The 27,597-nt window shown below is 36.8% G+C and overlaps 2 protein-coding genes across 8 annotated transcripts in view; one reads left to right on the plus strand and one right to left on the minus strand.

The window, feature by feature from the left end:
* Positions 1-1,350: 1,350 nt before the first annotated feature.
* Positions 1,351-13,615, plus strand: Pex11ab (peroxin 11). Of its 2 annotated transcripts, none has more exons than XM_045742664.2 (4): positions 1,351-1,509; positions 2,513-2,576; positions 3,527-3,642; positions 5,839-13,615. In XM_045742664.2, exons 2-4 carry the CDS (start codon positions 2,521-2,523, stop codon positions 6,390-6,392), a joined length of 726 nt encoding a protein of 241 aa, XP_045598620.1. In that variant the 5' UTR covers positions 1,351-1,509; positions 2,513-2,520; the 3' UTR covers positions 6,393-13,615. The 2 variants fall into 2 exon arrangements, with proteins under 2 accessions (XP_045598620.1, XP_045598621.1); XM_045742665.2 differs by lacking the exon at positions 1,351-1,509 and adding an exon at positions 1,685-1,827.
* Positions 13,616-15,631: 2,016 nt separating this feature from the next.
* The window catches only part of LOC123758353 (uncharacterized), a 41,572-nt gene continuing 29,606 nt past the window's right edge, over positions 15,632-27,597 (minus strand). For all 6 annotated transcript variants that reach the window (XM_045742659.2, XM_045742661.2, XM_045742660.2 and 3 more), the window contains one exon: positions 15,632-27,357. In XM_045742659.2, the coding sequence (XP_045598615.2) occupies positions 26,779-27,357 (579 nt within the window). In that variant the 3' untranslated portion in view covers positions 15,632-26,778. The remainder of the gene's footprint in view (positions 27,358-27,597) is intronic.

Below are 27,597 nucleotides of genomic sequence, written 5' to 3' on the forward strand. Positions count from 1 at the left end.
TACAAGTTCGCAAGGTCGCAGGACTATATAATTATATATACAGTATATATGTATATATATATATATATATATATATATATATATATATATATATATATATATACACATATATATACATACATATATATATATACATACATATATATATATATATATATATATATATATATATATATATATATATATATATATATATATATATATATATATATGCGAACAAGCCTGAATGGTCCCCAGGACTATATGCAACTGAAAACTCACACCCCAGAAGTGACTCGAACCCATCTTGAGGTTATCTTGACATGGTTTCGGGGCTTTTTAGTGTCCCCGCGGTCCGGTCCTCGACCAAGCCTCCACCCCCCAAGAAGCAGCCCGTGACAGTTGACTAACACCCAGGTACCTATTTTACTGCTAGGTAACAGGGGCATAGGGTGAAAGAAACTCTGCCCAATGTTTCTCGCCGGCGCCTGGGATCGAACCCAGGACCACAGGAACACAAGTACAGCGTGCTGTCCGCTCGGCCGACCGGCTCCCCATACTGCCAGGAGCAACGCAACTGGTGTGTATGGGTTCGAGTCACTTCTGGGGTGCGAGTTTTCAGTTGCATATAGTCCTGGGGACCATTCAGGCTTGTTCACATTTGTGTTCCTCACGTGTGCCCCAAAGAATGAGGCGATTTAATAAAATGCTATGCCCAAAGTTACCATCCGAGTGCCAGCGGGGGGGGGAGGTTGAAATAGCTTCGGCTATCACCTCCGGTCGTGATGGTTGAGTGGATTAAGGTATCCTATACACACCAGTTGCATTGCTCCTGGCAGTATGGGTTCGAGTCACTTCTGGGGTGTGAGTTTTCAGTTTTATATATATATATATATATATATATATATATATATATATATATATATATATATATATATATATATATATATATATATATATATATATATATACATATATATATATATACCTGTGTATTGGATCATTTTTACCAAAGGCTTGTATGTTAATTGTATGTATCCTTGATCTCAAAAGAATATAACTGCTGTATATATGACAGATCACCTTAAGGTTTAAAGCTTATAAAGAACAGTATATAGGAAGCGCATCTCACTAGCAGTGTTGAGTACGTCAAAGCAACCAGGCAAGCTTCTTATTAATACAAAAAAAAATAATAATCCTGATTTACTGGATTTTCTTGATTTACTTGATATTGGCATGTACAGCTGACTCCCATAATACCTTATTATTATAGATTTGTATCCAATTGACCTCTGTTGTGATAACAAAATATAAATAATTACATATTTTTAATACTGTGTTTGATAATGTTTGTAATAGTCATGATGATCTATCAGGCCCCTTGGTTTCCAATAGGTTTCGTCTAGTTTCTTTAGTATTGGTGTAGCTGCTGCGGGAGGCTGGGCCAGCCACACCCGGCTCCTACACCTGCCTCCAAGACTACACACCTGGTAAACGGCTGTTTATTTCGACTCGACATTTATCAATTTGGTGAGGAATTAGTGTGTTATTTAATTTGTAATCTGGGTGGTGACTTAAGAGATTTATTAAGACATTTGCAAGAATTTGATGATCTCTAGTTTGGCTTTTATTGTCATACCTCGTGTGTGAGGTCTTATCTAAAGTATAGTACAACTCTTCTCTATGTCCAAGACGTTAATTATGACAAGTACTATACACGTGGACCAGCCACAAGTTCCTGTGTGTGAGACACTTGTTGGTTGTGTTGGCTCTGAAGCTCCTGGTCAAGTCGCCCCACTCCACCATTATATCTGCATCAAAATCATGTTTCTCCGTTATTTCTGCCAGGTTAGGTTAGGTTTCTATTACGAGTAACACTAATGCAGCATGACTTGACTTAGGACCACCTTTTATTTTGTAACCTCACTCTATTCCACCTTTTGTCTACTACAATTATGTAGCAATACCATTAGCACAGTTATCTGTCAATGTGGGGCAATGGTTGCCTAAACCCATCTTCTCAACTAATGTCATTATGGTAGTAGTAGGCATCCATAAGTCTCTGGAGGCTATGGAGTTCTGCTCTGGTTGTCAGTTTGGAGTGGCTTCTGCAGGGCGCAAAGCCAGGGTAGGTTGATACGGGAGAGAAGCTGTCACCCATGCAGCAGGTCCCCTTATCCACGGTGCTGAAAATCTCCGATGGAAAGGCAAATGCCAATACGATTGCTTCCAGCGTTGGTTATGGGTTAACCAATGTACCAAGTGCAACGTAAAAAGTAGCAGCTTGCCAGAATACACATTTTCTATGCTTGGGTTCGTTCAGTAAGGTGGTTGACTTGGGTTCGTGCATTTCTGGTAGGTTAGGATGTTCGAGTGGTGTCGTGGGTGGACCCAGCGGAACAGTGTTTATTTATCTATAAAATGCTTTAATCTGAAAATTAATATAAGGAATTTTATATTTCTAAAAAAAAATAAAAATTTTCAGTATTAATTAAACCTGTAGTGTATACTTAATCTGTTGTATTTTCTGTAGTGTGAGTCATGGACTCGTGGATCAGGCTGAATGCAAGCACAACGGGAAAGGACAAGCTTATAAGGTAATAAACATATTCTATTGGTTGGTCAGATGCATAAAAGACATTTGTACATACGTTTTGTTGTGAGTAAACCTTATACTCGCTCTAGTTTTGTAACCGAGTCTTCTTTTATTTTAATAATACTAATACAGTAATATTTTATTTATCAGGTGAGCAGTGATTACTTAGTTGATAAAGTATTAGTCTATTTTATAAAGCCTCTATCTATGTGCACCATTTCGATCATGAACTGTGATAAATTTTCTGTTTCAGATTAAAGTAGATTACTAATTTGAAGAATTCATATTGTACCATAATATGTTTTAGACACATAGTGGAAAGCTTTGTAACAATTTAATAACAGTCCTTTAGAGTTTTGAACATAAGAAAATTTTGTGTTAAGCAGGCGGTGAGTCACAATAACGTGGCTAAAGTAAGTTGACCAGACCACACACTAGAAGGTGAAGGGACGACGACCCTTCTTGTATTTTGTGTTAATACAAGATTTGGTCTTTTTTTAACACCTAAGACCTTTTATGGAGGGCTTGTGTCATTGTACAATTGTTGGTTTGAGGTATAGTTGTAACCTACACGCCTTAATCAGTGATAGCACAGGAACAGTTATCTTGAGAGGGATTAATATTTAACAAATGAAACCTTGAATTGAATTTAAAGATGAAATTTATATGACAATTACAAAGTCATTGTTCAAGAAATATTGTTAAATAAGGGATAATTAATTTAGTACAGTACTGAACCGAAATTGTTAGGCAAAGTTTAAACAATCTCTCATTAGCCTCAAATGAAAAGTTGTACTGTAGTATGTTTAGAAATTCCTGCACGCTTCTGATTGATGGACTCATTCTTCCTCACATAGCAGAAATGTTTGATTTGATGTAAACTGATACTGTACCTGGTTTTCTAATAATAAATGCAATTAGCTGAATTAAATATATACTTTATCACTGTAGGCTGATTCAGTACCTAAGCCGCTTTGTCTGGCACAACTTGGAGCACAGGAAGAACCTGAGGGATGCCGTGGCCCGCCTCAAGATCCTGGAGAGTGCTTTTTCTTCCTTTAGAAAATGTGAGCTTTTATAAAAAAAAAATTTACTTAGTAGTAATAGTAGTACTGTAATAGTAATATAAATTGTTTATTTATACAAGATACATTTGAAGCATGATACAGTGGAGTAGTTGTAGGTACACAGTGTAAACTGTATAAAGCCAATAGTACATATAGCCTTTTGAGCATAACTTAGAATAGAACAATTAGGTAAATTATTTATAAGTTTAAAGGGGTAACAATACTAAATGAGAAGTAAGCCTCTTACCATATGCCTTGTGAAAGTAAATTCATTGGAACAAGTCTTGATTAGTAAACTTAGATTTACGAAAGATATTTTGCTGAAAAACTAATGGAGAGCAAATTCTTGAGAATCAAACTTAAGCTTATGTACTGTAGTATGAGAAAAATGGAGATACTGTATATTCCATAGACCTGCCAAAGTCAGCCTATTTTCCACTGCTTCCTTATCATTAATGCATAAATTACAGTACTGTATTTGGCTTTACTGTAATGATAAATACAGTATGTTGCATTTAATATATTGTAACTTTAAAAAGATTTACTGCTTGCCAAGAGAGGAAGTGATGGTAGCTTGTGTGAGTGTGCATCATTTACATAGCATGGGGAGAGGGTTTAGTTCACCTTCAAAACATATTTGGCTCTCTGGATGACACAATTTTGGACAAGTGATGGCCAGGGGCCAGCTCGCATGATAATCTGAGGAAGACAAACCACACTCTACTTGCTGCTCACCCTACCAAATTCTCGGGCTAGACTGAACCAGGGCAGTGTTAGAAAACAATTTGAGAAGTTATTTTCCTTGGTAGAGTGTAAAATTGCTCAGTGCCTAGTATGTTAGCAATGCTAGGGGGTGAGGTCTTGTATATACCTCAGGGGAGCAACCAAAGGAGATCTACTCAAAAACATTTAGTCACATTGATTAGGTGTTTCCATGAAATAATACATAGACGGCACTGTCCTGTGAATGAGGACAAGAGTGTCCTCTCATGGAAGTAATATACTGTGAGAAAATCAGGAGCCATGAGAAGGATTCGAACCTGCACGCTGGAAACTCTCAACCACACCATAGACTACTGCACCACTACATGGTCAAAAACAAAACTAACCTGGGATTCAACTGAATCCTTTAGGGGTCCTGAGGCTTCCACTGAATCCCAATCAGGGTTTCACACATTGTCCCCCATGCACTCTGGTTGTGGTCTAGGAGTTCTACCTTCAGTGCTTCTCTTCAGATGCACAAAGAAATCACATTAACATGATATCAATGATAAAATCAGTAGGAGCCATGAGTAAGATTTGAACCTGCACCACACTGGGTGCAGGTGGCTCCTACTAATTTTCTCATCGATACGTCACGTTAATGTGATTTTATCGTGCGAGACATGTTACTGAGCATTCTGCTCGCGACATAATAATTTCTGAACAATTACAAAATCTAGAACAAATTATTTGAAATTATTTTGTACTGGATAGAATACTGTACTGAAGGATCTATTTAGTACTGTACTGTTCAGTATTTTGACTTGAAAACATTCTTCCTCTATTTAAAAACATCACTGGTCAACAATTTTTCAAAAGTTGTCTCTTCCTGAGATGAAAAAGAGATGTTTATCATGCATTTTGACATGCTGAATTCAAATAGGATCATTAAAATTGCTAATTAGCTATTGTTTCATGTGTGAGGGTGGTAACAAAATCATGTTTTATTTAACAAGTGGTGGATGCTGAATGCTTTTCACCCAGGCTCCAATGATGGATGGAGTGGCCAGTCTCTTGTGACATAGAGGGAATCGCTCACATGATTCTCCCACTCGCAAAAAAAATAGCATTATTTTATGTATCCACCCTGCAGACCCATCACAAGAACAGCAAATTTCAAGTCACCAGAGAGCTGCCACTGATGGTCATCATTTATGCACATCAAAAGCTGCTTCATGTTGTCATAAGTTTCCTTATATGGGCTGCATAACCAAATGGAATTGATGGCAAAAGACTCTCATTATGTAGCAAAACAGCTTTAAGACTCATCCTGGATGAAAACTAGAGCTAATCAAATATTTTAAATATCATTTCTATTCTCAGTGACCCAGAATTAGTCAATATTGACTTCATTTGTTTCAGAGGAATTTTGGCTGTAGACCAGTGTATTCTGAACATGTTGTGATAATAGTAACATTGTATGTCCTTCAACAGTGTTACGCCTAGGAAAAAGTCTTGAAGTTCTTCATGGAGCTCTGCGCACACAACACCTTCCAAACTTGGTCCTGCGTGTCCTCCTCACCTTGTCTAGGATCTACCAGACCTGCTTCCTCATGGTTGATCACATCATCTGGGTCGGCAGAGTTGGTCTCTATGATATCAACAAGCAGAAATGGTCAGATTATTCTAATAAGTTTTGGCTAGGGTCTATATTTCTGAATTTGCTTAGGGATATATATGAAATTTTTCAGATTTTGCAACAGCAGGTTCAGTGCCGGACTCCAGAGCCATGCCTGTACAAAACTATCCCAATCATAAAAGCAGCTTATGATTACATTCCAGTAACAAGACCAGTGGTACAATTTGCTGAGGGCCATCGAGATATATTTTGGGATAGCTTAAAGAACATCTGTGATATATGGATTCCTTTAACTAGCCTCGGTCACACGAGACTTTCTCCAGGAATGGTAGGACTCCTGGGAAGCGTTTCATCATTTGCTGGTCTAGTGGCTGTCTTAGATCCATTAGCAAAGCTGGTTCCTACCTAAGGCTATAACTATTTCAACTAAATTACTCCATTTGAGTGAGATATTCCAAACTAGATTTAAGAATACAATATTGTTGGCTCTTCAAGCCTTTAAAAGCTATAGCTACATAGTGACCCACACATTGTCTTTATTGGTAGTTCAAGAAATTTCCTCAGAAAAAGTACAATATAATTTATTTTTAGTAGTCCTATCTTCATATCTTTACACCATTTTTATATGATAAATTAGAATTTGTTCAAAAAAAAAAAAAAAATCCATATGTCCTATTCCTGGGTTCATAATTGACACCTTGTGTTTGATCAAAGCAATGGAGACTTGCAGGGAATAAGTCACAGTAACATATATGAAAATCAACACCCCCAACCCACATGAAACAAAAATAAAATGACCAAAACATCATCATTTAACCTTTCTTTTCACGTGTGTGTGTGTGTGTGTGTGGGTTGCATTATTATTGGAGACTTTGTACTGTATCACAACAATGTACCTTCTTGTCTTCTTGTATATACAAGAAGGTACATTGGACTTATGAGAGTAAATAGGATTGATTTTTTTTACATTCTTGTAAAGCCACTAGCATGCATAGCATTTTGGGCAGGTCCTTAATCTAACAGATAGTTTTAAGTAGGTAATTTGTTGAAAAAATTGAAGAATGTTAACAGGTACATTGTAAGAATATTTGAAGAAAATTAATAGGTACATTACTGTAAAATTTGAGAATTCTCAACAGGTACATTGTAGTAAAATTTGCATTCAACACAACAATCATGATGTAAGATGATAGCAGTGATTACAGTGGTGGTGATGTATGATGCAGGCACATATATAAATAAAAATAAAATAAAATAAAATGTTTATTTAGGTAAGGTACATACATACAATACATTTTTACAAAGATTGGTTGACTTATAGGTAGAGCTAGTACATACAATGCCTAAAGCCACTATTACGCAAAGCGTTTCGGGCATGCCTAAAGCCACTATTACGCAAAGCGTTTCGGGCATATTGGGGGAGTGAGGAGCACAAGATACAGTGCGAGTTTGAAGCACTTGGTAGAAAACTCTGTGGATGAAATTAGGTACTTTTTAGTTTTACTTTTGAATAAGGCATAGGTTGGACAGCTTTTTAATTCATTAGAGAGAGAGTTCCATAGTCCCTCTATTTGCATAGAATGTTTACACATTTAGTTTGACTCTGGGGGATATCAAAGAGAGATTTATTTATGGTGTGGTGATTATGGGTTCTATTACATCTGTCAAGGAAGAGTTTCAGATCAGGATTAGCATCTAGGAACAAGGTTTTGTACATGTAAATGGCACAAGATAATGTGTGGACCGAGTTAATGTTAAGCATGTTTATGGATACTGTATGTATGTATACTGTATGGGGACAAAGAAATTAGGTTTCAGGCCTAAAAAAAAAAAAAACTTTTACTTTTCTATAAAATAAAACACCTCCCTGAACATTATTTGTAAATTTTTCCACTTTACTGCCACGAACACAGTACAATACAGTACTGTATATGGACTTTGTATCGGTTTGGTATCCTCCAAAGTGAGGATAAATTTTTGTTAATGTTTTGTTACACCAACAGTCGGTAACAGTTCACAAATTATTGTTAAAATTAACATTTATTGAATAAATATTATTCAAATAACCTTTTATTCTTTCTACAGCAATAAAGCTCAATAATTTCACTCGTGTACATATAAAATAAAAAAGTATAACCATAAATAACTGCCTTATATAGAAACAGTAAATAAACTTTTATAAACTCGGCAGCACCTCTCGCACTCGACATGTTTATCCAATCCATTTGTAATTATAGTAGAAAACATTGTACAGTATTATAAATAGGTTCACAGTTGGAAAGTGAACATAGTCTTAACATTGCTGAGTGGATGGTTTCTTTATTTGTTTAGTTATGTTTATGACCAAAAGAGTTGATAAAGGGGAAAAGATAGTACAGTATGTAGTGAAAGGATGAGAGGGCAGATTTACCTACCTACCTACCCAACAGGTAGGTAGGTAGGTAAAATATATTTCCCGGCCCACTGAGGATATGTGTGTGTGTTAATATATTTGTTGTATGGGTTTGGTGGTGTTTTTGTTAGTTGATTACTATGATATCACAATGGTGCAAGCAGTTGCAGGTTAGTATACTAGGTAGGCTGTTAGTGCTACTAGTTTCCATTGTTATGGCATTGTGAACCGATTATATTTGGAGGGCCAGTGGTGGTGGTGACCTTCCCTGTGGGTCCTCTCCACATCTAAGCTTCCTACATTGCTTGGAATGTGAAACTGTTGATGAAGAGAATCAAGATTTTTGAAGAATAAAGTATTTTTAAGAATTTTAAAGAAGGAATGAGATAATCATCTGAGAGCAGTGGCAAGTGTTAGTACAAATTTGGATGTTCAAGTCAGAAAGCTAGATATGAACATTCCTCAGTGGAAGGAAATCTGAAAATCAAATAAGTAGTCACAAAGCTAAGGGTAAAGTATAGATCTTATACGAAACAAACCTTTGCTCAGATAGCCAGAAAGAATCGTTAAAAAAATTTTAAGGGATGCTGCAAGTCTGAATGCACTAGAATACATATGGCAAGAGTTTTGTAAATAATTTGTCACAAATCCAAAAATAGAACGAAATGCAGGTGATTGAAATAAATCCTTTCGAATTTTTAACTGCAAGGGGAAGATGTAAAATGACATCAAAGATAGAAAGAAACGTAGAAGTAGAAGTGAACTAAGGAAGAGTTATCGGTGGTCAAAGGCCACATCAACAAGGATAAATGTAATTACCTAAGTGTAATTACAGGATGAGAGCTACGCTCGTGGTGTCCCGTCTTCCCAGCACTCTTTGTCATATAACGTTTTGAAACCAACTGTCCAACAATAGAAATTTGACAGGTAATGAGGAGTGGTGCCCCCCTGAAGGTGACTCTAAACTGTGTAAACCCAATGGCAGAAGAGTTCAGAAATGTTAGAAAGTTACAAGATAACAATGAAGGAAAACTATGCATGATCAGTAAGAGAAGGCCACTCTAAGAAGGAAAGAGAACTATTAGGTCAGAACAGAGAGAAAGTAAAAAAAAGGATGAGCAAAGGTAGAATTGAGAATATAACAAACAAATAGGTAAACAAAAGGGGAAAACGCACAAATTGGAAGAGACAAGTTCTTGAAAATATTATTAACTGTTGTAGATGGAGCAAATTAATGTTAAAACAATGTGTTATAATCAATTATAAAAGACCAGATACCTGTACTGTTGCATTGTTGGAAACCAAACTGCAGAGAATATCAAAGGAGGTGTTTACTCTACAGGACAAGACCTCAATAAAGTTAACTCTTTAACTTTCAGTAGTTCTGCATCATTATCAGTACTCCATTCTCTGTTCAGCATTAGGCCTTCACTATTGATTACTTCCAGTCTATAACATAAGGTAGCTCTTGTTCAGTTCTGGTAACGGTAATATCGGCAGCTGTTCTGGCCAACTTACTCATAAGCTTAGAATATGTAATGATAAGATGTGTTTGACTCACCTTCTGGGAGAAGGGGTACTACTGTAAATAGAAAATAATGGATTTATATTGTTTAATATTAACTATTCTCCCATTACATTGGCTATTATCTTTCATCCTGGACTTGTTCATTTTAATTAATGATCTCATAGACCAATTTATTTTTGTATTGATGTTAGTTAAATAGAAAATTTCATACACTGAAAAAGTAACAAATAGTTGCTTGAAGTTATCATGTGTTTATGGTTCCTGTAGGTAAATGCATTGGGCCCTAAAATTTGTATACAAGTATTACAACAGGGGTAGACCTGGGGCTCGACATAATAAATACAACTGCTTAGATATCGTTAGTAGTAGGCATCCATCAGTCTCGGGAGACTATGAAGTTGCACTCTGGTTGTCGGTTTGTAGTGGCCTCTCCAGGGCTGTGATTTTTGCACGTTATATAAAAATATTATATAACAGGTATAATGTTACCCGTTATAGCTTTACAACGGCTATAACGGGTAACAGGGAATCGGATATCGCTACAGTATGTTGTAAAGTATTACAAGTATTGTAGTGTATTGTATATGCAAGTTTTTGTTCAGAGAATCTAGTAATGTTTACTTTTTGTACAATAGTGGTAAGTTAGTATCATTGTTACTCTGTGGGCCCTTGCCAAGACCATCCCTCTGTAAATGTGGTGGTATATATGGCTCATATAATTGTCTAAAGGGTGTAATTATTGAAAGAAAAATAATTGTATATTCGATATACTGTAGAAGTAACACTGGTAATGATTGGTGTAAATTACTGTAATTTATATTTCCAGTTGTCCTTGTGCATTCCATTAGCATCATTTTTTGTTTTCAGTTGTATACCATAATTGTACAAATGTGCTATGTAAATAATATTGTAATTCGTTTAAAATAGTACTGTAGAGTTATTTACTTCTCGTTAGTGATTGATTAAGTGATGAGATAAAGTTCTGGTCTAAGAGAACCATTCATGGTATTTATTTGTGCTGTATATTTAAGACATACAGTTAAGAGAACAGTACTGTATTTCTTTTGCAGAATTAAGCAAGTTAAAGGAGGCATACACTAAATGTTGAATTTTTCCTTGGCAATTTAATACAATTTTTATATTTAGGGCTTTGTAGTGATTTTATCAAAGACATTTTAGTGGTTTCTTGAAGATGTCATTGTGCAGGAACATATTGACAATAAGTCTTTTACATGAATTTACCTGAGAGCCACTATTTATAGAGGCCTTGATGAGGACAGGAAGCCAGCAGCTTGTCAAAAGTTCCCCCTATTTGTCCCGATGATTTTGTCTATTTGGATCTTAAATTGCAGCAATGTTTTGGCATTCACAGCTTTGGTGGGTGGGCGGCTCCATGAGTATAACCCTATTGGTGAAAAAGCATATCCAGTTTTCTGTCCTACATTGAGGCTTATTGAATTTGAATCCGTTGCTCCTTGTTCGTGTTGCATTTACTTTTTCAAGAAGTGGTCTGGCTCAATATCTTAAAAAATTGCTCAATATTTTAAATATTTTGATGACATCAGCCCTGTCATGTCTGGTTTGCAATCTTGTTAGCCCTGTGGCCCTCAACCATTCCTGGTGTGGCAATCAACTAAGTGCAGGAATGATTTTTGTCACCCAGTGTTTAATGTTCTCCACAGTAGATGTTTTTCTGAAGATGAGGTCTCTATACACACAGAAATCACAATAGCGTGATGCATCAAATGAACAAATCCACAAGGGCCGTGATAAGGGTTCAAACTTAAGCCCGGGATGATCCCAGACGCTGCCTTAATCGACTAGGCCACGACATGGTCAAAAGAATTGCAACTGGGAATTCCACTGACTTCACACGGATCCTGCAGCCTCTCCGAGACATAAACCAGGGTTTTACTCAATTCCCCCATGCACTCGGGCTCTGCCAACAAGCTGTTCTACCTCCTCGCTCTCACTTCAGGTTTGTGTCTCAGAGAGGCTGCAGGATCCGTGTGAAGTCAGTGGAATTCCCAGTTGCAATTCTTTTGACCGTGTCATGGCCTAGTCAACTAAGGCAGCATCTGGGATCATCCTTGGTGTAAGTTTGAACCACAAACCCTCATCACGGCCCTTGTGGATTTGTTCATGAGGTCTCTATGCTTGGAATTTAAGTACAGTGGCACCTCGATTAACGAGCGGCTCTATCTACGAGCATTTTGGGTAACGAGCAAGCCACTCGCAGAACATTTGTCTCTACTAACGAGCTTTTCCTCGATTAACGAGTGTTTCCGCTGGTTCTCGAACACCTTTTATGACAGTTTTATTGTTGTTTCACAAGAAGAGTTTTCCACATGACGAGCTCGGTGCCGGAACGGATTAAACTCGTTAATCGAGGTGCCACTGTACTAGTACCTCATTAATTGTCCTGAATACTACACAAAATATTTGCATTACAGTATTGTTAAAAGCATATGCGAGAATGTGTGCACTTTAGTGTAATTGTCTACAGTAATTGTAGCTACAGGAAAGAGCTATGATCATCATGTTCTATTTTCCAACACTAATTTATCATCTTTATTTTTTAGTTGTATTACGGTATATTATTAGCACCCGCTTCAGACTCGGTAATTAATTCCAGCTACCACATAGAGTACAGTACAGAGTACTGTACTGTACTGTGTACAAAGGATGAGAGAGAGTGCATGTAGCACGCACACATTTGGAGATTCATGTGGGTATGAGAACTAACATTGGAGTGCACAAGAATAATGTTGGATAACATTTTGCTGTGTTTGTGAACTTTTAAGCAGAGTAATCTTAGATAAAACTGATTTAACTGTTAATTTTTTCCTATGACTGTAGTACAGTATGTTGATAGCATAGAATAGGAGTTCCAAGGAGTGCCGGACCAACCGGGCTGTGGTGGGTATGTGGGCCTGCGGGCCGCTCCAAGCAACAGCCTAGTGGACCAAACTCTCACAAGTCAGGCCTGGCCTCGGGCCGGGCTTGGGGAGTAGAAGAACTTCCAGAACCCCATCAACCAGGTATCAACCAGGTAATATTGCTATAAAGGTTTCTAAGTTCACAGTTTTAAAAGCATAGTTGCAGTTCCAGGACTTGAACAGTGTAAGAAGATATGAAAACATGTTCAGTATAGAAAGACTTTATACTATAGTGAGCAACTAGTCATCCAACAGAACATTTTTGTTATATTCATGGGAAACAAAAGCATGTTTTAATCAATATCATTAAGATCTTAATATACAAGCAGTTGTGAGTTTGCTCACAGATTTCTCATATTATATAATTAATTGTTCTTTTTTCATAAACTAGATAGTCATAAAGTATAAAGTACAGAATTAAAAAGTGAAAATGACTTTGTGGAGACTTGTATTTCATCTTGAACTTCAAACCCATGGTTCTACTCTTAAGTTGGCACTAATAGCTACATTGTATAACTTATGTACAGTTGCAGAATTTTACATATACTGTACTGTAATAATAAAAAAATCAAATATTTACTTTATTTACGAAAAACAATAATTTCATCAAAGCCAATAGGAGGATAGATGCTCGCCTTTAACACATTGAGGGCCATGTATTCACTGGTGGGTCATGCATGTACATATTTGTTTTCACTTGTTTGTAATACTGTAGTACTTCATTATAAAAAACATTGAACTTATAAATTACAGAAATAAATGTACGGTGCCTAGTACTATTTTTCTTGCGCTCCTTTTGAAAATACTGTATGTAACACACATTTGTAAGTTACATGGTTCACAAATGGTATTAACTTTTTTTAGAATATATGTAAGTAAAGTATGTGCACTTCCTTTTTATTTGGAGAATAATTGTAGTAAATGCTGCATCATTTTCAGGTAACCCATTTCTGCCATACAGTATCCCAAAACTGATGTCTTGCACTCAGTGTTGGGGGAGCTCTTGCTATCAACTTTTAGTCAAGTTGTCTTGAATTTCCACTCTGCCATCTACTGTCATTCATGACATTTTGGACAAGGACATTATTGTGGTGACCATCACTCTGGGTAGTGTCCAGCTTCATTCTAGTAACCAAGAACTCTCCCAAGCTTTAGATTATATTTGATCTTTCCACAGTCAAGATAAGCATTCCTTTCCCAACATCCCAGGTGACTATTGTGTACCTGGTGAACTTTGTGGCCTCAAGCCAGTCTTGGCTTGTTTCCCTACATCTGCTATTTGCTTCCTAGTCAGCTGGCAGAAGTCCCAGTTGATGCCTCATTAGTCCTCAACTTGGTTGATGTTGGACATGCAAGATGTTTGGACATAGAAAAGGTAAGGCACATAGGTGGATCTAGGAAAATTGATTGAAGCAATGAGGCAACTCGAAACAATGATCAAGGTACTGTACTCCCTTACCTTACCCCTGTACCATGACATGGTATAAGTTATACAATCATTTTGTGGCACATGGGTAAGGGGTGTGGCTGGGAGTACCTTGATCACTGGTTTGAGTCACCTCATTGCTCCAATTGACTTTTTTATTGATATGTTAGTGAAATTTCTTTGTGTATAGGTGGATCTCTTTGCTTCAGCATGGAATTATTGGCTGCCTAGTGTGTCCTTTTTTCCAACTGCAAGGCCTTTGCTGCAAACACATTTTGTTTGGATTTGAACTGATAGATTTTCCTGTATCTTTACCATGCAGTCCAGATGTTTCCCCCCTGTATTGCCAAGATTGTAGTCACTTGTGCATCACATAGCTGGTTCAGCCTGTTTTCCACTGTTCTCATTCTGTGCATTTCCTAAGGCTCTGCCTCTTCCAGATGATCAATGGCTGGATCTGTCAATAGTTAAAAGCATTTTACAAAATTTTGTGTACGGAATGTGTAAATCTTTTACTTCACCATGATCTTTTACTAGATCTTTACTTTTGGGCGTCACCATGAGGTTGATTGCATGTATTTAGTTCTTTTTCTTTCATACGTTCTCTCTCTTGGTAGCAAGGGTGATGTCTTTACCTATATGGCTCTTAATAGATCATCATTTTAATCATGTTATAAATCACAAGGTGCAAATCCAAGTAAATTTTTTTTTGTATCAGATGAGAAGTATAAACAAAATTTTTAAGTGGTATCTGTGAGGACCAATAAAAATTTTAATGACTTGTTCTTACCTTTTGGCAAGAAGAGCTTCAGAAGCAATTTTCATCTGCCCTCAGCCTGTCCTCATAAACAGAGGCTAAAGTCTGTTTCATGCACCCGCCAAACCGTTTATGAACGAAAAATGGTTTATACACGACTCGCAACTGATAACATCCAAACACTTCCAGAACACGTGCTTTGCTGAAGACTTTTGTTCAAACCACAACACTTTAAATGCTTCATCCATGTACTGCAAATACAAATAATCGCCAACAGAACCTAAACACCTAACCTAACCAACGACTAAATACGCAAATGTATAATAATATTAATTTATATTTGAAATTTTGTTTTGAACGAACAGCATGTTAAAATTTATGAATGCGTCTTTGGGGGGGTCGACTGCTAGATGGACTGGACTTTGTCTTAGGACAGGTTGCTGCCTTCCAAAGTAGCAGAGATCAATAAGCCCCTATTGCCCCAATAAAGCTGTACGTACCTATGGGGGACCACATTATCAAGACATGAAAAGTGAGAAAATTATATTTTTGTAATGGTTTGTTTACAAGACATGAGTAATGTGAAGGATCAATGTAAACACAAAATATATAAACCTTTTACTGTAACAATTACATTTATTGCTGCAGGTGATCGTTCAAGCCTCGGACCACAGATTGACCATTTACCCAAACTATGTACCATATACCAGTTGAGATGATAACCATAAAATGTGTCACATTATCAAACACTGACATGCAAATGTCAGTGAGATGTACATGATGATCAAAATAAATCCCTGAACATATATACAGCAGTTCACAATCCAGTATAACTGTATGTTATACAACAAACTGGATCATCTGCCTTATTTCTGAATAAACGTTTTTTACTGTGGAACACAAGCTTAACTGTTTAAAAAGAAACGCTGATCGTTTAGATTTTATGCTGTGAAACTCGTATGAACATGACAAAACCCAATTCAGCTCGCAGCACGTACCACCGTACATGATATGTAATGCATCAACTTTTATGTTGGTGAAATTATTTTAGAAAATCAATGTTACCACAGTGAAAATCATAAGTACTGTTCCCCTCCAATCAGAAGTCTACTAATGCCATTTACCTCATAGCCAAGACAAAGTATAGTATTCTCCTCAAATTATAATGCAAGGAACTACAGTACTCTGTTTATTCTTCAATAGTTTGTAAACTGCATCTTGTCATCAAGTTAAATCTTGGCATTAACATATTTAAGAGCACTGCCCAGAATTGAGAATTCCATAACCAATATATTCATATACAGTACATAAAACTAACCAACAAAATACCTGTACCTATTTCAATATACCCCCCCTCAGAAGAATCATGCACTCTGCATTAGTTGGAGGGGAAATTTGCATTATTTCTATTCATGTCTGTAAATGAAAACTTTCTATGTGAACAATTTATTATAAAAAATAAATTGCCTAATTATATCAAAGTAAAAAAAAAAAAAAAAGGTAATAAATATCAAAGTACAGTACTGTAAAGACATATAAGTCTTACTTTTGTAATTAGTGCTGTAAATTATGGATGTGCATGTGTGAGTGGATGTGTGGTATAGGTGTTTGCCCTTCAACCCCTCTATCTTGTGTATGTGTCTATACACATCTCGAGGTTGTAGTCCTAATGGCTCAGGTTCGATAAATAGGTACCTGGGAGTTGGACAGCTGCTATGGGCTGCTTCCTGGGAATGTGTGTGTGTAATTACCTAAGTGTAGTTACAGGATGAGATATGCTCGTGGTGTCCCATCTTCCCAGTACTCTGTCATATAACGCTTTGAAATTACCAACGGTTTTAGCCTCCACCACCACTTCGCCTAACTTGTTCCAACCGTCTACCACTGTTTACAAAAGTTAATTTTCTTATATTTCTGCGGCAGCTTGTTTCGTTAGTTTAAATCTACGACCTCTTGTTCTTGAAGTTCCAGGTCTCTCAAATTCTTCCCTATCAATTTTATTGATTCCTGTTACCGACTTGTACGTAGTTATCATATCGCCTTTCTTCTAGTTTTTGCATATTTTATGCCTCTAACTTCTCTTCGTAACTCTTGTCCTTCAGTTCTGGGAGTCACTTAGTGGCATATCTTTGCACCTTTTCCAGTTTGTTGATGTGCTTCTTAAGATATGGACACCATACAACCACTGCATATTCCAGGTTTGGTCTAACAAAAGTCGTGAACAATTTCTTTAGTATTTCTCCATCCATATATTTAAAAGCAATCTTGAAGTTACAAAGGGTAGCATAGGCTCTTTGCACAATGTTCTTAATGTGGTCCTTAGGTGACAGATTTTTTTTTTATCTAGAACCACCCCTAGGTCTTTCTTTATCAGAATTCTTTAAAGATTTCTCTCATAATTTATAAGTTGTGTGAGGTCTATGTTCTATTCCACACTCCATAACATGGCATTTATTCACATTAACTTATATTTGCCAAGTGGCTCCATATACTTATTTTCACCAGGTCTTCTTGAAGGGCATGACACTCAGCTAAGTTTCTTAGTCTTCCCTATTATCTTAGCATCATCAGCAAACATGTTCATATAATTCTGTATTCCATCTAGTAGATCGTTTATGTAGACAATGAACATTTCCGGTGCAAGAACTGAACCCTGTGGTACTCCAATTGTGACATTTCCCCAGTCTGCTACACTGCCTCCGATTACTTCCCTCATTTTTTCTATCAGAAAATTTTTCCAATGTGTGTGTTGGAGAGAAATATATGTGTTGTAGATATAAGAGGAAATATAGATTGGTTAGAAAGGCTAATACGAGCCTTTATTAAGGCTCATACTTAAGAGCTAATACCTCGAGTCTGCAGGCACAAATAGTAAATACATGCACACAAAAATACTGCTACTGTAATTTACTGAATGCCAAACAAAAGTCAACCTTAGCAATGTGTTAAAATTTCACTTCCAAGTACAGTAATATAATTTTGAAAAACTTATCAGCCATCCATGAAAACCAACAAAATTTTTATCCTAGTAGAATACTAGTTTTAACAAGTTTCTTAAGTACAGTGCTGCAGATATTAATATGACCTGCTGTATAACCAAACAATACTTTGGTATCTGAAAGTGCTACAATCTTCAACACTGAAATAGCCTAATTTACAGTTCCTCCAAATGCCTACGTTAGTCTAGCCAATATTACTAGTACAGCATTTAATATTTTTATGGCATGCATGACTAATCTCAAATTTTAAGAAAGGTGATTGCAAACAAAATATATACTGTATTTAGAATATTACAGTATCATTAAGTAGCCATCCCTTGGCAAAGTTGTGAAAAATGTTTACTAAATCCCATTCATAGAATGGAAGTTAAACATTCACTCTGCTGTATTAAGTGTTATACATGACTTATTTACAACAATCATTTATGTAACAGTAACACTTCTAAACTTCTGTGAGCATCATTTTAGTGGTCAGTCAGATAATTATGATCTATATTCAGTGATGGTTTACATTTTGACAAATTAATTATAATCTGCTCAAGTAAATAAACTGCTTTACATAAGATTAGGTTATATAAAATTACTATGTAAAACTGGTTCCTATAGTTGACATAACTTGATCTACAATTTAATAAAAGCAATACCAACCACCCATTTAGCTATGTGCAATATGAATGCCTTTTTTTTGTATACTTACACAAATGTTTAGTCTTGCCAAGATCACTGAACTAATGTGCACTTTATATTTCAACATCTTTTGTTCAAAATTATTTATTTGTTTATCTACCCCCTTAATAAGCAACCCTATCTAAACTATAGGTTTAGATAGTACCTATGGTGACGGTTGTCAATAGTCAAATTCGTACGTACTTAGCTTTTAGTTAGTAGTATACTGACTAGTAAGGAATTTTTAAAATAAATGAAGCTAAAAATCAAAGTTATTTTAAATATTACTAGGCCTAGTATACCACAAAGATGTACTATATTAAGCCTAGGAAGGTTAGGTTAGTTTAGTTTGTCAAAGCAACAGAAGTAGAAAATAATTTTAGGGTTTGTCCAACAATGGTTCAGATTTCTACTTTCATTGTACATATATGTATATGTATCTATATATATATATATATATATATACTGTATATACACACACACACACACTATGGTCCTCATCATTACTATAAGTACTGTACTACCAAAACAGGAGGATGAGCTGTAATAAGCAACCTACTGCTCCTTAATGTACTTACATTCTCTCCAAACAATTACAGCAGCAAAATTAATGCCTTCTAATGTTACATAAAAAAAAAATCCCTTCAATATATGACCAGTTCACAATCCACATGAACTTGTATTATTAAAATGTTTAATGATAAACTTAGTCCCATTGAGACTTATTAATCAAATGTATATAAAAGGAGGCTTACAAGGCATCAGTAAAAACAAAAATTGGGACTGGTTAAGGATTCTGTGGTATGTGGGAAGAGACTTTACAGCACTAATTATAAAAATCCTTTTTTTTTTTTTTCCAAAAATATGCTCATTACTGATGCAACTAATTACAGAAGAAACTTTTGTTACAAAAACTACTAATATAAAAAACCATAAATATAGATAATAATTGTTAGCTCACTTGTCAAAAATGATCATCCATATAACTTCATGCACAACACTCAACTATGAAATGACCACCAGGTCATTTCATAGTTGAGAAATAAGAAATAATGACCCATTATTTCTTATACTGTATTGTAAACGTATTACAGCAGCTGCCTACACCTCAATATTTTCTCGTAAATAATTATACCCGGCATCACGGATTGTTTGCGGTGATAAAATTAATCCTTATTTAATAAATTATAGTTATCATATTTACTCTCAACATTGTTGAAATAGTATTGAGCTCAAAGATGGTAATGTACTTTACATTGTCTAGTTTTCTTTAATGCTTTATAAATCACTATTTCTGCATTATTACTTCAACTATTATAATGTATTCTACTGAAACTGAATTTGGACTCGGAGACCTTTTGCCAAGAGCCCCTGTTTATTTAGACACGCAAGTCACAAATTAGATAATCAAGTGATGTCATTTTGGTCTATCCAGGATCTTTATCAGGTTGTGTAGTGAAAGAGTGAGAAAGTCGATATATAAGGTCAAAATGTGAGGTGAAAGGCAAGAAGGTTAAAGTATAACATAAGAACTTAACAGACAAAGAAAGAAAATCTGCAGAAGGCCTAATGGTAAAGGGGGGGGGGGGAGAGAAAGGTGAAATAGACAAAAAGATACCAACAAAAGAGAAAGCTCAGTCAAGATACCATTTGTTAAAAAGGTTAGAGCATTTAATTATGTACCGAGAAAGGCAAGAATCAACATCAATAAAGCCAGGAATATGGTTCATATTGGGCACGATAAACAAATCAACAAGATGGCATCTATGAAGTATAGAGGCAGGAAAGATTATTTTAGAAAGACCAATCTACATGATGATTTAAGAGTCCAGGATGAAGTTAAACACTGTCACTTCCTCTACTTTTTAGAGTTAGGGGCTGAATGTCTATAATTTCAGCCACATTATACTTGCTAATTTTATTATATAGGTAGACTTATATTCTACCTTTCAATTTTTTTCTACTCTACCATGTATAAATATTCATGAACAAATCATTCTTTCTAAATATGAACTAAATAATAAGTGGAAACTTATATCACTTATTCAAGTATAGTTTTGTCAAGTATTAACATTTTTGACTGCTGGTGTTGTTGATCAGTAGCAGATATGTTCAGTAAACCTTGCACAGACCACCTTACTTTGTGACAAAAATGATACAGAATGCTAATGAAGCTTAAGGAAGGCCACAGTGGCCTAGATAAATGCAGCACAAGACAAGTGTAGGCATCACAAGTGGATACCAGACATGTGGAAAAATGACAAAATATTATTCAACACAAGTTAACCAATAAACATGGAGTATCGAGACAGGATAACAACTTACACAGTATCACCTATGGTAAACAGTCATGATTTACAATACTAAGTAATAATAGTATCATTGTTTAATATACAAATAAGTCAATAGTATTAGTTACTCAATTAATAATTAAATCTTCAAATTTTAAATGTTACATAGAAATACTCTTAAAAATATAGGGCATATATCACAAGTGTTTAATTCCCATCGACTATATTTGGTGTAGGCTGATAACAGTCCTTACACAAAATAGAGAACATTTTAATATTTCATATAGCATTAACACCACTAATATTGTATATTAAAAAAATCCCTAACTGAATAGTGTTCGCTTCCATTTTTATTAAAATAGCTGAAACATGATTAATCAAACATGATATACAACACTAATTGTTATGCAAATAATGGATAACATAATTTATCCAGAATTAATCCAGTTTTAATTGTAAAACTTTTGGACATTTTTTGTTCTAAGTTGCAAACATCCACGAGTCAGAACACTGCTTCAAGCTCTTTATCACAATGATACCAACAAAAGTAACCTTCCGTGTAGAACAACCACACAAGAACAAAGAAGGAAGTTGACTGTAAAAGGGTTAAGCCTGACTACTGAATACATGAAGTATTCATGTATTACACGATCTAATATCCTTTTCTTCTTAATATTGCTAAGGAAATGTTCAGGTAGTTCCTTACATCAGAAATTGAATGACCTAAGAGCCTTCAGCATCAAAAGGGTATACATAATGCACTCGACATTGCAAGCTACAGTATGGCTACTGAAAACTTTCCTTCATTGCATCACACAAGGTTTGTAATGACCTAGCAATCTAAGGATTAGGAAACTTCTCAGGCTAACTACTTTGATATGTTGGAAATAACATTTATTATAAACATAAATAAATAAATATATATATACTGTATGTATGGGTATGTGTAATTATGCATGTACAATATGTGTATTTATGCATGCCTGTGTGTATTTGTGCAGTGTGTAGATATGTGTACATGCATACACACACACAAATAGAAGTTTTCCTGGAGTAATTTCCAGGTTAAGTATGAAGAGTTAAGAATACATCACCTCCATTACGAACTCGCTCTCACTAACTAGACTAGACATTTGGACGGTCGGTGAAATCATCCCACGTGTCACACCTACAATTTTCAGCAATAAGAAGCTAAATTGTCGATCATAACACTGAAAACTGTAAAATCAAATGAAATAGCAGTGCCTATCTGTGTCTATAATTAATGACTTATCTTGACATTTTTGGCATAGATATTCCTTTACAAATTTATTAAAAACTCCATAACTACAAATTGGTCACATAGGAAAATATATAAAAATGTACAGTAAATTATAAGTATGCATACAGGCGATTGGTGAATCAGTGGCCCTGAATAGAGATGGCATAAAAGTAGCCTGCCCCTGATTAATGTGAAGTGTCCACATACAATATTTCTACATCAGTTTTGTAAATTGTCTTTCAAACACATACATCATTATAAAAATGCAAATGCACAATTACACTTTGTAAACAGCCAAAGAAAACCTCTTAGATATGTCAACAGGTTAAGGTACAGCTAAGCTACAACACTGATTTGTTTAACATTATATCAGGTTCCATACAAAATTTAAATTATGTTTTTTTCAACAACTCTCATATTATCTAATAGTATCTGCACAACTACAGCATCTACAATAGCAACACCTTTAATGGGATTCCAGAAATTGCAGCTTTCTGTATTGTTTTTCAGCAGTTCTCAAGATATATGTTCCTTTGAAATAATAATTTATAAGGAGGGTCAAGAGAGCTTAAGAAAATTAAACAAAATGTTATATCGTGAAAAATATCAAACGAGATGCAAATGACTTTCGCCGAATGAAAATAAATACTGTAATAAAGCTTGTCGTCACCAACAGAGTTGACCGATAAGCAGGTACTGTTCAACATAATATATCAAACTATCAGTCAAATCAACAGCCTACAACATAAATATTAGAGCATTAAAAAACTAGTTAGTAAAGCCACACCAGATTGTCATCAACACAAACTACACTAGTACTCAAAGAAAACAAATTTAGACAACAAACAGAACTTAGTAATAATCACACAAATTTAAAGCCATGTAATGGTTTGAGTATGAACTGCCTCACAGCGGATTTAATTTAAAAATTTTAATTCCAGTTATTGTGGACAGGAAGCCTGCACTTAGGCTTATAGAGGGCCTCTTTAGGCCAACTACTGACCGTCTCCAGGATGCAATCCACAACGTGCCCAATCATTTCTGCCCCGCCCAGGAATCGAACCCGGGATCGACTGGGAGTCAAGAACATAGACCGCTGCACTACAGGACCCAGGGATAAAGCAACCTACAACAGTTACAATATATAAACAAGAACTGATGAATTCCAAAGCTGTCCTATTCTGACAACCCATACCAAGCCACACTAAAAATAATTACTCCTGCAATACACCACTGGGGCCATAATTGACCTCAACTAAGTAGTCAATAAGAGGGTTTTGGCTAATCAAGTTAACCTAGTATCATTTGGCTTTACAAGCATAATACTAGTAACACAAAATCAATTGACAACAACTACATTATCAATATCGTAATTCAACAAATTTCAAATTGATAGTTGTATGCTATGCAATACAAATATGACTCCAAAGAATATTATGAACATGTAGAATTAAAAAACCAGCATTGAATGTAATGAAACGCCATTTTCTGGTTGAGACCCGGAGGCTCCCCGGAGCTTATCCTGGCTGACATGCTAATGTCAGACTTTGGCATCAAGTCATGTATATGGAGTTCTGTGGGCCTACCGGGGACCACGAGCCAGAACCTGGCCCCCTCAGAGAGGCATGGGGGAGCAATGGCCTATAGAAACCCCCATGTGGTTGGCAGCATTCTATGTCTGCCATCGACCGGGTCAGGCACCCAGAAAGGTAAGAGTCCTAGAACAAACCCCTATTCTGGTGAAAATTGCTACCAAAAGCTGAACAAGTGGATAGAACTCTCCAAAAAGAAACAAGCAAATGAGCATGATGTCGCATGACGTCACACGTCGCCGCACCTCTGTCTGCGCCCAGACCCTCACGCCAGCTATTCACCCTTCAGTTCTGAGGCTGGATGTCAAAAGACATTAAAAAAAACGCCAACAGGAGGGAGGGAGGGATGCCGGGGAGCCTCCAGGTCTCACCCAGAAAATGGTGTTCGTTACATTCAACGCTGGTTTTCTGGAGGGGATCCCATCGTCTCCCCAAAGCTACCTACCCAAAGATAAAAACAAGAGGGACCTAATCCGGGAAGCGGAAGACACACACCCCTAACGCGAAGCGGAGACAAAACTGCAACCGCCAACCCAAGGCCACACAGGCCCGACAAGGCCCAGGAACATCACCGAAGGAACGCAGAGCCAACCAACGAATGATGTGGGCACAGGGACAGACAGCAGGCTGGCAGGACCGAACCACCCTGCGGACGACCTGAGAGAACCACACCCTGGAACAGGGAAGAGGGGAACTCTGAACAACCCAAAGTGTGACCCCAGTCACGGCAGCTGTGGCAAGTCAAGCATGGCGCAGTGCCGCAACCGAACACAAAACACGATGCATCCCCAACCAGACCAACCAAGCATCAAACAACTTTCTAATAACTGAACCCCTAAGACATGAACTCTCACGGGGACCTAACAGGCGGCACCACCAGAAGAAAACCGTATTAGGTCAGATACCAAGGGGCAAGCAAGGTAGACCCCCCACAAGGCACAAACAAAAACAAAACCCCGCAAGAGGATAACGTACCCAAAGGAACAGAGCCGGCTGCTAAGAATGGTGAAAACAAGCTGAGCAGCACCCTGCGCCCCGTACCAGTGCAAACTGCCTCTTACCCTAAAGTAAACAAGGGAGACAAAACACCCAAGCACCCAAAGGGTGGCCAAAAAACCAAGCAGTGAAACAGCCCAACAGAGGCAGGACCCAAGGACCTTGTGGAAGGTAACCCCAAGCCCCAAGGGCAGTACTTACAGGGCACCTAGGGAAGGTAACCCTAGGCGCATGCAGCTTGAGTACAGTACTGCAGAATAACTCCTGGCTCTCGCACCCCTGGAAGACAGCCACCACACGCTAAGCACAGTGCTGAAAAATCACTGGAGCACATGATTTCTGCCTCTAGCATAAGCCTTAGAACTGAAGGGTGGATAGCCGGTGTGAGGGCCTGAGGCTCCCCCTTCCCGGGGAGGGGGGAGCTGTGCAGACAGCGGCACGGCAACGTGTGACGTCATGCGATGTCATGCTCGTTTGCTTGTTTCTTTTTGGGGAGTTCTATCTACTTGTTTGGCTTTTGGTAGGAATTTTCACCAGAATAGGGGTTTGTTTTGGGACACTTACCTTTCTGGGGTGCCTGACCCGATCGATGGCAGACATAGAATGCTTCCAACCACACGGGAATTTCTATAGGCCATTGCTCCCCATGCCTCTCTGAGGGGGGCCAAGTTCTGGCTCGTGGTCACCAGTAGGCCCACAGAACTCCATACACATGACCGATGACAAAGTCTGACCTTAGCATATCAGCCTGGATAAGCTCAGGGGAGCCGACGGGGCTACCCCCAGAAAATAACCACCCCTACGAAATAATTGAATGATTTCACTTCAACATCATTTAATATATAAATGCCATTTTATGGTTAGCAAATACAAATCTCTGAGAACTAATTACAACTACCGAAAAGAACAGAAAAGCATACAATGCAACTAAACATGAGAACATTTTCATCTCGATTTGAAAGTACTTTCAAATTGTTTGTCTTCAAATTTTCTTATCTATAAACAACTTGTTGGACATTTCCTGCTCAATTCCAGATTGTCAACTATGCACTTCAACTATTTTGAATTTTAATAAAGCAGACAATTGTCATCATTACTGTGGTGTTGCCAGCACACCAACACTGGGTGACAGATGCTTCCTGAATACATGTGACCTATATAGAGCAAACTGAATATCAGTTGCATATATAAATAACTTTTGGCAAGCATATTAAGAACAATTATATTTACACAGAACTGGCATAGAAGATTTAATATTTCCTTATTGGGTTTTGTTTTCTATCTATATTTTGGGCAAATGCATTGCTTTAAATAAAGTTCTCTATACTTTTTTTTAATTTTACATTTTAAGTACAAAAACATGTACTCTAGATCCCAATAGGAGATAAAGAACCTTTCACCTGTGAACCTCGCCAACTACAAAAACATGTCAAAGGTTTTTCACTTTAACAAAACCTTAACCAATGACTTTTGAATAGCTAATAATCCGAAGTATTGTTTAAGCCATTGTCATCACCTATGGAAAATTCTTTCAATACCAGTAACACTGTCTTGGGGTTGACAGCAAGGTCTCATAAGAAATTTAATACCAATATCAAAATTGGGTTAGTGTCATATAATTACGTAAAAAATTATACACAAGAAGTAACATCACCTGGAAAATTTAACGACACCCTGTGTTGCATCCCTAATATACCACCCCTGACACTAGCCTTTCTTTGGCACAATGAAAAGTCAGGTACTAGATCAGTTTCTCGGAGCTCAGCTTACGAGTTTATTTCACTTGGGTTTACATGCATTTCTGCTTAACTTTTAATTTTATGATTTTGTTTTTTTTGTCAGCACTGTAGATTTGAAGACTAAAATTATGAAGGCCTTGGAACAAATTAAATATTTGTCTATACCTACAGCTCTCCGACCCAAGTACTAACAGTTTGAAAACATTTCATCACTCATCAGTAGGATTAGTAACTGGTTGAAGAATATTTGGCGAGGTAAATGTCGAGAGATCAGTGAGGCTGCCAGAACTACTGTCATCTCCATCTTCAGCCTCTTGGCTTGCAACAACTACAGCTTTCTCAATTATTTCCTCTTTGATTTTCACTTCTGCTTTAATATTGGCAGCTTTTCTTTTAACATCATTCTCACCAATGTTTCTATCACTTCCAATTCTGAAATAGTCTCTGTGAGGTTGAACTTTTCTTTCTACTTCAACTGTGGGCTCAGGCTGCACCAGGAAGTCTCTTGCAGCTGGAGCTAACGCCTCTCTGCGCCGCCTCTTCTCCATGATTGCCATTCGAATGCGTTCTCGTCTGTGCTTGAGAACGGGGCACGTTCTCTCCGAGTGCAAAGTGTATGCCATGATAGAGAAAACTCGCTTACCACAATGATTGCAGGAGAAAGTGCAACAGCAGTCTTTGGTATAGTTACAGCGATCACACACTATCTCCTCCTGAGCTTTCTCACGCTCTTTGTTTAAACGACGTCTCTTGGGCGTGTCTGACGAATGTGGGGTTGATGTAGAGTCCTGAAATCCACAAAACACTTAGTATTTCTTGTTATTGGTCATATAATACTGCTATCTATATGTTATCTATCATATAATACATATAATACTGCTATAATATCTTCTGGATAAATTTTTTTAAAAGCCATACTGAACAATATATAACAATTAATTATAAAAGGTGCAATATTTTGTAAAATCTAATCCGCCAGAAATATTCCCCATTAAACTATAAGGCATTACTCGGCATAACATTCCACC

The sequence above is a fragment of the Procambarus clarkii genome, chromosome 11, assembly GCF_040958095.1.
Source record: "Procambarus clarkii isolate CNS0578487 chromosome 11, FALCON_Pclarkii_2.0, whole genome shotgun sequence".
NCBI classification, from domain to species: domain Eukaryota; kingdom Metazoa; phylum Arthropoda; class Malacostraca; order Decapoda; family Cambaridae; genus Procambarus; species Procambarus clarkii.